The 16,813-nt window shown below is 37.0% G+C and overlaps 1 protein-coding gene across 8 annotated transcripts in view; it reads left to right on the forward strand.

Moving 5' to 3' along the window:
• The window catches only part of RIMKLB (ribosomal modification protein rimK like family member B), a 45,054-nt gene that overhangs the window by 24,684 nt on the left and 3,557 nt on the right, over positions 1–16,813 (forward strand). For all 8 annotated transcript variants that reach the window (XM_090148541.1, XM_090148551.1, XM_031611535.2 and 5 more), the window contains 2 exons: positions 12,346–12,576; positions 14,614–14,700. In XM_090148541.1, the coding sequence (XP_090004667.1) occupies positions 12,346–12,576; positions 14,614–14,700 (318 nt within the window). The remainder of the gene's footprint in view (positions 1–12,345; positions 12,577–14,613; positions 14,701–16,813) is intronic.

Genomic DNA, 16,813 nt, shown 5'->3' on the forward strand with positions numbered 1-16,813 from the left:
TGAAAATCTCCAGAAATGAAGTCACCTTAGGTTCTCTGGCAATCTGCTCCAACGTTTGACCATCCTCACAGAAAAAAAAAGTGGTGTAGTATGTATGCAGCCACAAGTGTGTTTGCAGGTTGCATCTGTTCTATAATGCAGAGCGAAGCTGCGTGTATATTATGTGCTTCTTTGTGTGGAGTACACACCTTCCTCCTCACATTCACAGTCTGTCTTTCTGCGAGAGTGTTTATCTATTCACTTCAACACTCCAGACATGCAAAGTATTCAGTCATATTTCTGTGCTTCCCAGTGAGATTGTACCTTTTCCTCTGTATGTGGCCTTCCTCCTTTTTTTGCCCACACTGAACAAATGCATGAGCCAGTGCCTAAGATGATCATCTGCTTGCATTGCTTTTACAGGGAAACTGTGCTCCTGGCTATCATGCTCTTGGGTATACTTTTCCAGAGCTCTGAGACTGGTTTTCTGTAAGCTGGTCACTGTTGCACTGTGACAATGGTTTAAATCCCTCCTTGTTATCGGCATAGAATCTGTTGACAAAGATAGTCTACCTCTACTTTGTCAGAGAGAATTTCTCTCTTCAGCAATCTCCATTCTTCAGAAAGGATCTTGGGATGATAAATGCCATAGCATTTCGTGTGGCAGCAGTTGTGAAACCAGGTGTTGCTCAAGAGGATGTTTCTTCTGCTCAAGCCTTTCCCCTTGTGGATGAGGTGAAAGAGTACAGTACCTATGTTCTCCATACATCTTACCTAACATATAGTTATGCTATATATCTAACTATGTGTTTCAGTGCTTTTGCTTGTTTGTTGTGCTTGAATGAGGCTAGCATCAGGCCTTAGTAGCATTTTGCTGCTAATTTTTTCTTACCTAGCACTGTGAGAGTTATCAGGGATTGTATTGTTAATTTAGGACAGGAGAACAAGAAGACAATTGGAAAGAGAGAAATCTGGCTGATAAACTTTTTACAAAGTTGGAAGGAAGGATAACGATCACGGAACTATAAATGCAGGTAGAACAAAAAAACATGCTGTGTATAATTCTACAGTCTCAGAATGGCAGTATGCTAACACTTTAAGCTGTTCAGATGATTGCTGTTGTTGCTGTGATCCAAGCTTGTTTGTTGCACTGACATTTGTATTGATCGCTTCCTGTAGTGAGCTCATTATGCAGTACCTGCAGAAATCAAATTGAATGAAGGAACAGAATAGCTTTGTTGCTCATATATGATGTTTGCCTGCTCACCAGTGGGTGCAGTGAGTGCTAGTGAATAATTTGCATGGATTACATAGGGCTGGAAAATGGTACTTGCTACAGCGGCAGTTTAGAGTGACTTCTCTTTGTTGTTCAACTACAGTATTACCTGACTGTCCAACAGCCTTTTCTCATGGTGGTTTCTAAAAAGTTGTTCATTTCTCTTCTATTTTTGCTTGAGTCCAAGGCATGTAATGCACAGTCAACTATTTAACTTTTCAGAATTTTTGATCTTTTTAAATAATTAGAGGCAGAGTTTAGGAGTGAATGTAAATGACAGTTCTATTTCTGAGAATGAATGAAAGGTGGCATTTGGAGTTGAGATTTTTCTGATTGTGTTCCTGTAAAGCAGAGGAAAATGTAATCAAATATTTAAAGGAGTTTCTTAGAGGAATCTGTGCAATATTGATTTGAGCCTTGTAATACTAAACGCTTGTAAAAAGCTTCAGTTTCTTGTCATTTTTTTGTGGTCAGATCAACAGTCCTTCAGTAGTCTTTGTCTCTTTAAGTTAAGCAGATGCTAATTTCCGAGCAGGTAAGACAAAGACCTTTTGAGCTTATAGCACAAAGAAAAAGTAGGTAAAGGTATTTATGAATTTATAGGGATTGATAGATTTAGCACTACCTTTACAGTCCAAAGATTACTAAGATTGGTAAGACTTCTTCAATGTATTGATTTCAAAGGTCAAAATAAGCTGACAGTTGGGGATATCCCTTCTGTTTTCTTTCAGTTCAATACTACCAATACTACTTTTCTTTATTTGTTTGGTCTGGTTGGAAGGACTGTTTATCTATGTAATTCTGAGGAACATTTTCTTTTTAAGGTAGTTACAGATTGTGTGGAATGTCTTAATTAGGAAGCATACTAAGCAGATGTCTTAATTAGTTAACACATTCTTGGTACTAGGTGGAAGCTTCTGCATCCACAGCATGTGAGAAACCAAGGCGTGATCTGGTGGGTAGCAACTCTGTCCATGGCAGAAGGGTTGAAATTAAATGATTGAGGTCCCTTCCAACACCAGCCATTCTATGGTTGTATTTGTATTTTCATTACAGTACTGTCACAAACCGTGTGTGCAGTTACTGCAGTGTCGTTTTAGCCCTGTAAAGCTGGGAAGAGGAAAGAACCCCAGAGGTGTTAGGAAAATTGAATTCTTCCAACTCCAGTTTTGCTTTCTCTGTATTTTTTTTTTTTATCAACGTCTGTGAAAACTAGAAAATTTTGGGTTATATCTTTGTGTTTATGACAATTCCATTTATTTACTTAGTATTTATTTACTTATATATTTATTTATATTTTTATGTTGTACTGCTCTTACGAAGAGACCCCGAACTGTCATATAGCATATGTAAATTAAATATTTCTCTGCCATACACATAAAACCCCTAAACATTAAGATACAAAATATCAGCAAAGAGAGCTGATGTTATCACTGCAAGCTTTGAAAGTCAATTTTAACCCAGCCTTTGAGGGAAGTATTATTCAGTTACTGCTCTTAGGAAGATCACATTTGTCTCCAAAACAAATGATTCATAAAGCTAATGTGATTTTGTTTAGGTGGTTCTTAGGCTGGAATTACAGGTCAGAAGAATATTCTCAGGGAACTTTTGTGTTCCCCAAAATTCAGGCTCAAAAAACACATTTAGGAACACTTGGAAAGACAGATAGTTGGATATTATTTATTAAATGTTTCTGACAGTGTAAGAATTTCTAGATGTCTTACTTGATGTGGGAGACAGGTACGAAAGATACATGTCTCGTGTTAGAAATGGATGACTCCTTTGGGATGCTTCTCCACTGAGTGATTTGCTTTTAATAATAAAAGGATGAATTGCTGAGATAAAAGAGGATGGTTTTTGGTAGCAGAGAGAGATGAGGTGCTTACATTTTGGGCATTACAGGGAAAATCTTAGATTCATCTCAGGTGCAAGGAGATGTCTCTGCCATGATGGGTTGCTTGAATTTTTCTCTGGATTTATGTCTGGTTTTGGAAAGACCTGTGATTACCCATTTTTGGGGGTGTGTGCTCTTAATTCTTCATCTGCTACTTATTTCTGAGGCTCTTGATGTTGATGAACTCTAGACAGATGATAAAAAATGGCAGATATCTGCCACAGGAGTTCTGTCAGTTGAGAGTGCTTTGTACTTTTAAAGCCTTAAGAGCATACTTGACCTAAGAAATGTACTGAGATGTCCTAGTGGAGAACATTGTGTGAAAATCTTGACAAGAGATGTAAGAATACTCATCTATAGTGATGTAGAAACTAAGAGATCATGTCTGTTTTATAAGCAAAATGCTCTTTTTGCTTCTGAGGTGTGGTGTATGCTGAGCAGTGGTTTTAGGCAGCAGTTCCATTAGGCAGGCTTACTAAACTCGTAGCTCCAGGCATCTGAAACATTGAGAGGATTGCCTTTGGTCCCTCTCTCCCCTGTTTTCCGTTATGCCATTATTTCTCAATTGTGCAGGCACTTCTGCTTACCTTCTAATCACAAGTCAGTGTAGCTCAATAAGTTTCCCTCTCACTAAGTCATTTTTCTGTCATTCAGGCTTTTTTGAGGTGGCCTATGGTGCAGCCATTTGAGTACCAAAGCTGCCTGTGAGTGCAAGCAGTAGGAAGATAGGTGTAGGAATACCTTATGTTCATGACAGGGAGGCTGTAATTTTTAGCCCTTTCAAGAAACCATGTCTTAGAGCTCATGTTCATAGGACAGTTCAGCTGCTGCTATCAAGAGGAAGAACATGCTTGTCTTGTTTTGTTAGCTGTATGTTCTGACTGCTACTGAGCTTCTCTAAATTAGTAGTTAGATTAGGTCCCTGCTGTTCTGTCAGCTAAAGCAGGTCAGAAAAGCAGTATTCACATATGCCCAAGATTTTGAGGGAAAAGAGAAGGAGGGGGAGAGGACAGTTCTTTATTCAGATCTCAAATAAGCATTCCTGAGTGTCGTGGCAGTGGCAATACCTACCTCATCTCAGACAGTGAGCACAGGCACCAAAGAGAGGGAATGTCAGCTGCTGGCAAAGGCTGCTTGTCCAGATCTAGAGCTTAAGGGCTGTGTCTGTTATTCATCTGCATACACTGGAGCACTGGGCAATTGGCAATGGCATGAAGTTCGTTAAGGGTAAATGGCCGGTGCAGAACCTGTGGTGGAGTAATGCTGGAAACAGCCTGGGAGGCAAGTGACTGGAGAGCACCCCTGCAAAGAGAGATCTAGGGGTGTTAGTGACTGCAAACTCAGCATAAGCCAGGAGTGTGCCCTGGCAGCCAGGGGGCAAACTGTGTTTTTGAGTGCATTATACACAGCACAGCTAGTGGCAATTCTTCTGCTACATTTGACAATGATGCAGTTTCATATGGAGTGTTGTGTGCGGTTCTGGGCTTCAGATTATAAAAAAGATCTTAAGGTTCTTGAAAGGTTAGAGGAGGGCAACCAAGCTGGTAGGAGATTTGGAAGCCATGTCTTGTGAGAAAAGGCTGAAGAGTGCCCAGCTGGGAGAAGAGGAAACTTAGGGGCAACCTCACTGCTCTCTGCAGTGAGGTCTCTTTTGCCTCTGAGGAGGGGAAACAGAAGATGATGCTGGGCTCTGTTCCTGCCAGACTGGGCATAAGGAAAAATTAGATGAGTGGGTAATAAACGCTGAGCTTCCTAGTGAGGTGGTTGATGCCCCATGCACGTCAGTGGTCAAAGACACATTTGGATAATACCCTTAATAAAAAGCTTTAACTTTTGTTAAGCCTTGATGTGTTCAGGCAGCTGGACTATCTAGTCTTAGTAGGTCTGATCTTAGTAAGTCTGACTGAAATATTCTGAATTCTAATTCTATCCTGCTCTATCCCATGCTATGCGTTAGTTACTGAGCTGTAGATAATCTATTCCTATCACATCTCAGTTTTCTAGATAGATTACATTCCCTTTCTTTCTCTTTCCTGCTTTTTTCTTACACCTGCATCATGGTGCTTTGACATATTAATATGATAATATTGCTTTATTTGGGAGTACTAATCAGTGTTTTCAAGAGTATTCATTGATTAACATTAAATTTCTAAGTCCATTAAAATTGTATACAAATTATTTATCCTACGTACCAGTTTTATAATGACTTTGATGATATTTTAAAATGTCTTTGACATTTTGAAGTAGTTCAGTTTTCAGTGCATGTTTAAGGTTTTTCCCATAAGGTCTGTATTGCGTGTCAGTAATGGACATGAGAGGTATGTCAACACGATTCACACAGTGTTCAATTACCACATAAGTTGATTCAGAAGTAATGCCTCCTATTTATTTTCACGGAAATTCAAAGGATGCAAAGAGCAAAATAACCTTTTCTTTCATAGAAGAAACTATTAGTTAAATATGTATCAAAATATACTAAATGCTTTTGATTTTTTTTTTTTACTTCCTTCTTAGTGAGATTCATTCAAGAGAGTTGAAGTTACTTTAAGAATACTGCAACAAGCTTGGCAGTAGCAATAGCTGCAGCAGTTCATTAGTAATCCAACTAATGAACCTTTTTTGCTAATCCAAATAATAATGCCTAAAATCCTGATCTACTTCGGAAGTGATCTGAAATATTTTAAGGTGCAGAAAACTGTAAGATGACACTGCCACTAAAGGAAACAGTGAAAAAAAAGCTATTTTTAACTATTTATTTTCTGCTTCTGCACAGCCTTCTTTTTCCTTTGAATTCAAGTTGTTGTGTAGGTATACAAATACTTTTGCAAGTGATATAGAGAAACCCTGTGAGATTTGGAACTAGCATCCACAACAGCAAAAGAGCAGAGCTATTTCTTTCATTGGCAGAGCTGATTTTTGCTGGTTTAATAGTGTTTATGTCCAAGTGTGATGATTCATGAAGATTTTATCCCATTGATGTCTCAGGTAGCTAACTGAGACAACAGAAGTCATGAGTGGTGCTCTGCAAATTTAGCTAGCCAGCCTAACTTTGTGACAGACAAGCATCAGAAATACAGAACAAAGGAGAGTGTATAGTCAGAATAGAGTAGTGAGATTTCATCTTTTGGTTTCAGGTTAAGTTTATTGTCTCCGCTGTCTTTTAAAACTTCCTCCCAAAGTTACAATTCTAGCTTCCTGTGTGTTGATACTAGCTACTCTGAAGCTATATAAGCTGAAAACATTTTTTTCCTCCATAAAATTCATTGCCTGTTGGTCACTGGCACCAGGACAGAAAGATGCTGGAGGATGTGGTGAAAGACAAGACTGTCCATGTGTATGTTAGCTCTGACTTAAATCAGATAAGCTAAACTGATCATAAGACCCAAGTTTTTTTGTTTGTTTTTGCATGTATAAATACACATACTTGTATAAAAATTGGAGTACCTTTTTGCAATATTAAAATAAAAAACATCTCCCTTGCTCTCTCAGTTAATAACTGTGAGAGTATTGTCTTCAGTATAATCAAGATACTTCTATAGTCTTATCAGTTTTTAATTTCAGTATATTCAAATTTATCTCACTGTGCATTTTTTTCTTTGAGTTTTTTTCTATGGAAAATATTTTAAATTCTTCAAACTTTGCTCAGGAACAAATCATAAAAGCACATGCATGATGAGAACTTTAAAAAGGAAACTGAACAAAATACCTCACTTGGAAAAGCAAAGATTAACTTTTCAAGGTGTTTAAAATCATGTATTTTCTTACACTGTTTTGTTCTTTGTTTCATAATTTGATCTTTTGATTTCTCTTTTTTTGAAATTTTCCTTACAACACTCCATTAAAAAATGCATCTTGACAGTTATATCATTAAAACTTGCCTATGTGGGAGTATGGCTGGGATACTTTTTGCCTTGTTTAAATGTTTTTTGAGTATTTTCTGAAAATATTATCTTTGTTGATGAAATTTTTTAAATTGTGTGATTGTTTATGTACATATAAAATTGTAACTGGTGCTTTACCATGATTTCAGTATAGTTTCTGTGTTTATATTCCCAGCATAAAAAAAAAAGTTCAAAGCAAGATGGTGGCCTAGAATGAATCTGTGTTTATGAAATACTTTTCACAGTATATGTCTTTATGTTTGGGTCCAATCATTTCACATTCATGCATGATTCTGAAGTGCTTGTGATTTGGGATTATAAGCAGTGTATTGTGAATAGAAATGTAGCTCAGAAAAACAGATATAGCCATCAAGTCTAGTTAGTATTAATGAACTATACATACACGTGGCTGGCCTGTTTTCCATAGTTTGGAAAAGAATGCCTTATCCAGAATGGCTATAATTGTTTTGAGTGTCATCCGCCTCCCCAAGTTTTTCACTATCTTCATTAGCACAGGCATTTGTAAGAATGGTTCTGTATTCGTTCTTGGGAAATTAAGAGGTACTCTGAGTCAAGGAAGGGACATGAAGTAGAACTGATTCAATTGAGATGCCCACTTTCTGTTTGTAGCTGTAGCAGTGCTCTGCAGTTCAGAATCTTGTTTAAATAAAATTGCATTTGAAGTGCTATACTATGAAGTATCACCTGATTTATGGACACTTACTTACAATCATTTTATAAGATAGACTCGTCAATGTATTAAAGCAGACTTTTGATTTATACAGTTGCATTTTTAAAAAAAATTTATTCTGCTTTTGTTAATTATTACTAATAACTAACTTCCGTGGCAGTATTTATGTTCAAAGTATGTGATGTTTTAAAAATTGTAGAAATGTAGTTTCATTTGTAGAGGTTAGTGAGGAAACATGTATTCTGTTATTGCCAGTAAACTACTACTAGTAATAAAGTTTGAGGTATTTTCCTTTAGAGCTTTTATATGGCAGTTAGGATTTAATTATCTTCAAGTATGCTGTATGTAGTTATTAAAAACTTTAGAACTTCAACACACATGTTATGGAGCATCTTGTGCCTGATGGATACTGGAAGGATGAATGAAGCAGAAATAGTAACGCATTGCTTTGAGAACAAGAGTGAGTCAAGATTTGTAAGCAATTCAGTGATTCTTGTTACAGTAGCTGATTAGTTGGGAAAAAACTTAGCAGAATGAGATGTCCTTGAATTGTGAGTAACATTTTTTGTGCTGAGAGGCTAGTCTCTTTTACCCAACTGAAGAAATTGAATTTGTACTAGCCTCCTTACTCAAAGTCTGTTCATTTGGGAAGTGTTAGCAAGTCCAAAATAGTTGGACTGATAAATTGGTATAGTGAAGCTGATAGTTGGAGTCTTTCAGGATAGCATACTGATATCTGAGGTGAAGTCTGAAATTTTTGGGGAGGGGTGTGAGAATTTCTTATTCCCTCTTAGATCCTTTTAAGAATGTGATAGAAGCTGGTATATGTTTAGTGTTTTTGAAAATGTAATTCAAATTTTATATTTCAGAATGTTGTGTGCATAGTGGACATATATTATTCTACTTGTATACTGCTGATATTAGAAACGTGTTCCACATGCTTGAAATGTACTGCGTACTGAAACAGTTTTTACCTGCTTTCTTGAGTTACGAATTTGATTATGGAAACGTGTTTACTGACTCTTTTTTAACATACATAAAAGTACTAGCTAATATAGTATTTCTCCCTGAGAAAGTTTCTTTTTCCTTTCTCTTGTGCTTATGGTCGTTGGGTTTCTTACTCAGGCTATAACTTCTGATTTTTCCAGCTACTTTCATATTTTCATCTATTAGGGAATATCAATTAATTCTGATTATTCAAATTGTGTAAAAACAGAATCAGTATCAGTGATTAGATTTACATGGCAGCCTGAGCAGTTCTCCTAGTACTTGTGCATTTAAGCATTTAAATTTGGATTGTACCATTTTATTAAATAAGTTAACCAAGCTGTGGTTTTTACGGTTGTGCTGTACTTGAAGACCGGAATTTGAGTCCTAGGTAATCCATGGTCTTGTTGAGTCATTTTTTTTTTTTTTTTTAAATTGTTTCTCAAAACAGTAATTCGGAATGAAAATAGTTTTATCAATTTGATTATTACTGCGATTTATATTTTAAGTTAATTCCTGTTTGATTACAGTTGTCATTGCAAAAACTTCTTTTGCACTTTATTCTTAATAGTGTGGTATTTGCTGTTTAATGTTAAAGGTCTGACATATTCCATTTTGTAGACTTACATCTCATGGGGGAATGCCAAAGAAAACTGAGTGGAAGAACATGTCTTGCTTGAGTGCAGGATTTACATGTATTTCTGTGATAGTGATAGATATAGTGTGATATTCCAGCTCAGGTGTCTTCTACCTCATAGCGCCAAAGAATACCCAAATGTTTTGTAACTTCAGAATTTTTTTCCAAGCAGTAGTGAAATGAATGTTGGTGAAGTTCATAATTGGATCATCAGTGCAATTTACCTTTCTTTACTATCAATACTGATACTACAAAAGATATCACAGTTATCTGTTTTCTGTGTCTGCAATGTCATGGGCATCATTTGAGGAGGCCAACAAATGGACCAAGTTGCTATTGTTTGAGGTACTTGCACATGGTCTGAATTTCTGCCTCTTGCTTTTTTTGTGTGTGTGTGAGATCTGTTCATTGTCTGCAGGCAACCATCAGTTTCTCTTCAACTGTTACTGTTGTGGAACTAGAATAGTGCCATTACTGTAAAGGAAATAGACCCCATCTCGGTTTTCCAAAAAAATTTGATTAGCTCTTAACCCCACTGTAGTGCATCTCTTCCTATTTTATTTTATTTTATTTTATTTTATTTTATTTTATTTTATTTTATTTTATTTTATTTTATTTTATTTTATTTTATTTTATTTTATTTTATTATTTTTATTTTATTTTATTTTATTTTATTTTATTTTCCTCTCCTTCTTTGCATTCATGAATTGTTTCTCTGGAAGAGAAATTATTTGTGTGTATTAATGTGTTCTGTGTTACTGTTTTCAGTGTAGCGTAGTGAATAAAGCATTGTTTTTATCAACCCACTCATCAGTAATGACCGTTAACTGCTGGGTGTCAGATGGAATATTGAATACAAGCTTGTTCTTCAAAGTGGTAGAATCTGACTCCTTTTTGCTGTGATAAAGTCGCTTCTGTTTGCGGCACTGTGTTGCTGGGAAACTGCTGCTAATTTTTATGGCATATGTCAGTAGTGGTGACTCAAATTGTACATGTCATTGAGTAGCTGTACTCCTTGTTTGTAAATTCTCTTCTGTTAGGAGAGAGGGAGAAAAAAAATGTTCTGCAGGGAAGAGTATCCAAAGAAGAGAAAATATTTGAATCAGGAACAAAAGCTCAGATTGTTCTGTTGGTAATGTCACTTTACTTCCAGTGTCACTCAAGGGGAGAGGTTGCTTGTCTGAATTTACATTAGTCTCTTAGTCAAGTCTAACGGAAGAACCCTATGTTTCTTCTTCAAATTCCAGTTTTCCAACGTAGAGAACTTCAGCATGTGATATGGCTGGAAAGAAGAGTAACAAATTAGACTCTTGAGAATTTATGAATTAGGAAACTGAAATTTTGGTTCATAGCAGAGGTGTACAGTGGCAATTTTGGGAGTCTGTAGAAATACAGTACTTTGTAAAATGGGTTGCTTCACAGCCTGCACATGAATCAGAACATGCATGCAACTACAGTTCCAGAAAGTGAGTGTACCTGAATGTAAACCTTAATATATTTTCTAGATGTGTAAATGGAATAAATGGAATCTGACTGACAAGTTAGAGTATTTTCTTAAATCTGTACTCTTTTTCTGATTAAAGAGATGATAGTCCATTTCCTGACATTCACATTCAACTCAGTTTTCTGTCTTTGTTTTTAATCTTATTTGGGATACTTCTATAAGACTGTGTGTGTGTGTGTGTGTGTGTGTGTGTGTGTGTGTGTGTGTGAAGCCTGCTTGTTTAAACACGCAAATCATGTCAGCTGCAATGCGGCAGTGCTTGGTGCTAATGAGGTTAACATCCAGAGTATCCGTCTGTTTGTTTTCTGATCTCTGTACAGTTCTGGCGATGGAAACTGGGGATGAGGGGAAGAGATTTTTATTGGATATGGCTTTGTTTTGGCTCTATGCCCTCCTGATGGCTGGGCAATATATTTCTACTTCCATTTAGGGAGCTCAGTGCTTATTTCATTATTTTTGGTACAAACTCTAAGATACAACCTGGTTGGAAAAAGAAAACTAGAAGTACACATGGGATCTCTTGTCCCCTGAGAATTGCTTCAAATGTACTTTTAAATGAAAATAAAAAGAAAATATACTTCCTGACAGCATGCGTGTCTACAGATTGGGTAGGTGCATGTCTGTGTTTGAAAAATAATGACTTTGGAATAGAGCTAATCAGGTAATTATTTTGGGCTAAGTCTAGATAGTTAGAACAGGCCTTTCGTAGGCACAGAAATGCAGATGAACTATGATTTCTCAGCTCATTTTTTCTCATTTTTAACCCTTAAGTTGCTGACAGCAGTGTGAACTGTGTATTTTACATTCAAATCAGTTGGTCTTAAAGGAATATAAAATACTTGTCTCTTCTTCCTTCAGCTGTAGGACTGTCTTTATCAAGCTTGATGTCTTCCCAACTGATCCTGTCATATTTCTGTTCTTGCAACTTTCTTTCCATGTTTTTTTCTTTTTTTCGGAAACATTGTCTGTAAAACTGTAGGTCATGAGAAGGTGATAGCATTGGTCTTGGTGGTGGAGCTGACTTTCCTTACAGTTCCTTCCTTAATGTTAACTAGTGCTGCTCTGCTAGTTGATAACATTAATTTTGAGTATTTATTTATTATATGTCAGATTTTTAAATGATGTGTTAAAAATGTTGCTTTTTTAAGTGTCATACTTAACCTCAGTTACTTTGGTGATTGTGTAACATGATTTCACAAGCAGAGGAATCAATACAAGGAGGCCTGAGAAAGGTAGAAACTGTATCATGTAGGCAAGACATATGTGAGAGGCAGGCATTTCCTGAGTTATTGTTACTACTCTTGTCATTGTAGTGTGCAGCTAACATGCAGAGGAAGGTTGGCAATTCAACCTAGCAAAAACTTTTTCATCCTGGGAAATGGCCTAAGATTATGTGCCCTAATACAATCTAAAAGTAATGTATGAAGCTGTATGACTGACAAGATATGTGCTGCTCTAATGCTCACCATTGGAATGGTTTTGTTTTCCTTCTTTAGGTCTTCGGGTGAACGGGGAGCTTATTACTGCTTACCCCCAGGTGGTTGTCGTCCGGGTACCAACACCTTGGGTCCAAAGTGACAGTGATATCACAGTCCTTCGCCATCTAGAGAAGATGGGCTGTCGATTAATGAATCGTCCCCAGGCCATCCTCAACTGTGTCAATAAGTTCTGGACGTTTCAAGAACTCGCTGGTCATGGTGTGCCCCTGCCAGACACCTTTTCGTATGGTAAGCCTTTGGAATCAAATAATAGAATATTTGCCTGCAGAATTTATGCTTTTATAGTGAGTCACGTTTTGGAAATCCTTAGAATTAAGTAGGGAGAGGCTGATTCCACAGATAAGTGATCAATGACTAGCGAAAGTCTGGTAGTCACATGCTGGCTTTGGCTTTGTTGGTTAGGTGTGATATTTTATGAGGAGTAGTGCAATTATGCCTCTACCTCCCAGCAACTAGTTTAGCTGATTACTTCTAAAACACCTTGAACTCTTCCAGTTGCCTAAAACAACAGACAATCTCAGGGAACTGAATATCACAGGATATTGAAGATCTAGAGTTTAGTAAAATCTGAAAATATGGCAAACTTCTATATAAATAGAAACATCTGTAAAAATATTAGTTGTTATGAAAAGCCAGAAATAACACAAGCTCACATGCTCAAGTACTTATTAACAGTTCTTTGAGGTTTGGTTTCCCTCTGGAGTTCCCTCCATCAGTTAATTACTGATGCTCCTTGTTCCTGCCTCTGGAGTCTTTGGTTCATTACAGAGTACCAGATTTGGAGAACCATTTGTTTGAGCTACCATGGTTTTGTTTTTGCTTTAATTAAAATACATTAAAAAATGGAATGCACCTCTCACCCTTCCTTTCTTTTTTGGGAAGCATTAATGCTATCCTCTCCTTCATGCAGTTACAGTGATAGGCTTTTCTAATGAAAACTTGGCAAAAACACAAACTTGATAAAAGATCAGTCAACTATTTCTATCAATTAGTATGAAAACAAATTTGAGAAGAAATATCCATTCTTTATAGATAAAATTTCTCTAGCTCTTTAAGAAAGGGATTTTCTAATTCATTGTGGGGAAAGGGAAACTAAGAATGATGGAGTAGTTGGAGAACATCTCTGTTTCTTCCTAACTCCCTACCTGTCTTTTAATGCCTGTCTCTGGAATTTGACAGAAGCGTTACCTTTCTTTTCTACACAAGTATCAAGTTATAAAGGAGAGTTGGCTTTGCCAAGAAAAACAGGATGTACTGAACTACACTTTATTCTGTGACATGCATTAAAATCTGTGATGGAGTAGTTCTAGTTGCTTCTGGCTTTCTTACTGGTGTCCTGGCTTAACTTCTGTGCTTTACTGCACATGGTTTTAGAGGAGTCTCATCCCTTCATCTGCTGACTTGTCTTATTTCTTGTACTGTGGTCAGCCTCCTGTGAATCAGAGAACTCAAAATTAAAATATCCATCATAAATGTTAAATGTTACTCTTTAAGATTCTTACAGATTCAATCAGTGAGAAGATCAAAGTAGTAATTCAAGAAATAGGGAGAAAGAGATGCAAGAGACTTAAGTCTTAGAAAAGGGGAAATGGGTCACAAGATTTGAATTGCTGTTGCTGTCAGGATTATGCCTTGACTTTGTATTCCATGCTATTTTACTGGCTTGTAGTTTGGATGGAACTGTTCCTGGTGTTATGTCTGTGCTATTTTCCTGTTAGAAAATTTAGATGATAAAGTAGAAGGGCTAAACTGGAACAAGATGGTGGAATCAGGGCATTTAAATTTGAATTTGGGGTTGTGATCAAGGACCACTTTCATTATTAAACATTTGTTAATCTAAAAGAGATTTAGGTTAGATGTTATGATTAAATTCTCATCTCAGGGAGTGATGAGGCACTGGCATAGGCTGCCCAGGGAAGCCTTGGAGGCATTCAAGGCCAAGTTGGATGGGTCTTCAGGCAGATCTAGGAGTTGGCAACCCTGTCCACAGCAGGTGGGCTGGAACTGAATCTTTATTGTCTCTTCCAACTTAAGCCATTCTATGATTGTCAGTTTGTGTCTTACATTCCAAAGGAAGTAGAAATTGGTAAGGCACAGATTACAAACACCTTAAAATTGTGACTTTGATCTGTGACCAATTCTTAACTGTTATTTTTTTTCCTCTGCATTATCGAAGTTGGAAGAGTGAGAATGTGTCACAAGTAAATCCCCAGTTTGGCTACACCAGGCTGGTGGCATATAATATTATTGGTTTTCTTTTACCAGGTGGTCATGAGAATTTTGCCAAAATGATTGATGAGGCAGAAGTGCTGGAGTTCCCTATGGTGGTGAAGAACACGCGGGGTCACCGAGGTGGGTCTGAGGTCAGATGTGAAGGCAGGGAGTACTCTGAGCAGTACTTGAGATTTTGTGTTGTCAAGGAGTAATAGTTAAGGTTTTCTATTGGGTATTGAACTTTTTTTGCAGTACTTCTGAATTCTTCTAGCCTCCAAATTTTGAATGTTGAGTAGGCTGCAATACTGGGAAACAGTTTAATAGAACATGATCTTGAAATACCAGGGAGGGTAAGGGTTCAAAGTTAACAGTACATTAGTGACTTCTGCAAGGAGAGCTTTGAACTGGAATAATGGAAGGCCTGGCTCCAGGGGTATGGACAAGTGCCTACCTTGGACTTTAGGGATGTTTCTAAACAGGCATAAGAAATAAAAATTCTTGTTCAATAAACCGTAATTTGTCTTTTCTTTCTAAATGACTTTTTCTATAGTTAGGATTCTGATTTAAATATAATATCATATACAGTTTGCCAAATGGAATCTTTTTCTTTTTTTGGGGGGAAAAAAATCTCACAGTACTGGTGATATTGCAGCAGGTTCACATAAAATTTTTCTGTTATCATTCTTTTGATTTAAGTTTTGGATCTAAAATACTACATCAGTTTTAATGGTAGATAGTGATCTACTAAAGTAAAAAGATTTGGAATCAATTTTAGAGGTTATTTTTACAGTAGATCACGCTGTTTTTAATCCACTTTGAAAAATACTAGAGTAGTAAAGAGTCTGAAGCTGATGTTTAAGCACATAAACCAGGAATTACCATAAATTAATAGAAACCCACATGACATCCCTTCTTCCTTCTTATTGCACCTGTTTATTTCCACTTGATTATTCTGGTACAGCTCTTCTGAAACATGATAGTTTCTGTAAACGTTCAGTAAATGATTCAGGAACAAGTATTAGCTAAATCTAGACTGGTTATGTTTATTTGGATTAATTCATTGCTTGAATTACCATTTATTTTCACAAATTCTGCACTGATCTAGTGGAAGACTAAGAGCAAAAGGCTGTGGCAGTAGAAGATTTTGGCAGTAATACCTATTTGTATGGTCTTAAAGTGCTTGCAGACCTTTGCAATCTGTGATGTTGGAATTTGACTTTTCAGCAAGCAGAATTTGACATATGTGGAGTAACTGAGGAATTGGATTGGGTTTGCCTTGACATTGCTTCTTGTTAAGATCTAGAAATAATTGTAGAGTTTCTAGCTATTATCTTTCTTTTCAATTTTTTAGCTAGAATTCATATGAATCTCTGCTTAAGGTTAGTGTATCCTGGGCTGCATTAGGCAAAGTATTGCCAGAAGGTAGAGGGAAGTGACCCTTACTATCTACTTAGCACTGGAAAAGCCACACCTGGAGTGCTGAATCCAGTCCTGGGCTCTCAGAAACAGAGGGACATGAAGCTGAGGTCCAGCAAAGGACCATGAAGATGATCAAGGAATTGGAGCACCTCTTCTGTGAGGGTAGGCTGGGAAGAGAAGAGACCATTGAGCCTAGAGAAAAGAAGGCCTAGAGGGCATTTTACCAAGTCTACAATTATCTAAAGGGGGAGTGTCAAGAAGAGAGAGCTAGGCTCTTTTCAGCTGTGCCCAATGCCAGGCTGCGTACACAAACTAGAACACAGGATGTTCCCTATAAACGCCAGGAAGCACTTTCATGGTATCTGTATGACTGAGCACTAGCACAGGTTGGCCAGATTGGTTGCGGAGTCTCTTCCATGAAGATGCTCAAAAGCCATCTGGACATGGTCCTGGGCAGCCTGCTGTAGGTGCCCCTGCTTGAGTAAGTGTTGGGACCAAATGACCTACAGAGGGTCCTAAAGCATCAATTAATTCTGTAATTTTGTTTACAAATTTTATGTACTTCACATACCATACATTTTAATGCAAATTTATCACAGTGCCTGCACTTTCACATTAAGAGAGTTGGGGAAACTTCTTCAAATTAATTTAAGATGGGCCATTTTCAAATGGTATTTAAAATTGAGACAAATGTTCACAGGAGTCACTTAATGAATAAAAGTTGTGCTCACCTAAGCCAATTTTCTGCAGTTTGCTCCTGCTGCAAATGTGCCATTTTTATTTTGCCAAGATTTTGTGGTGATGCATTATCACCAAAAACAAAGTAGTTCTT

Source organism: Phasianus colchicus, chromosome 1 (genome assembly GCF_987193195.1).
Source record: "Phasianus colchicus chromosome 1, bPhaCol1.hap1.1, whole genome shotgun sequence".
NCBI lineage: Eukaryota > Metazoa > Chordata > Aves > Galliformes > Phasianidae > Phasianus > Phasianus colchicus.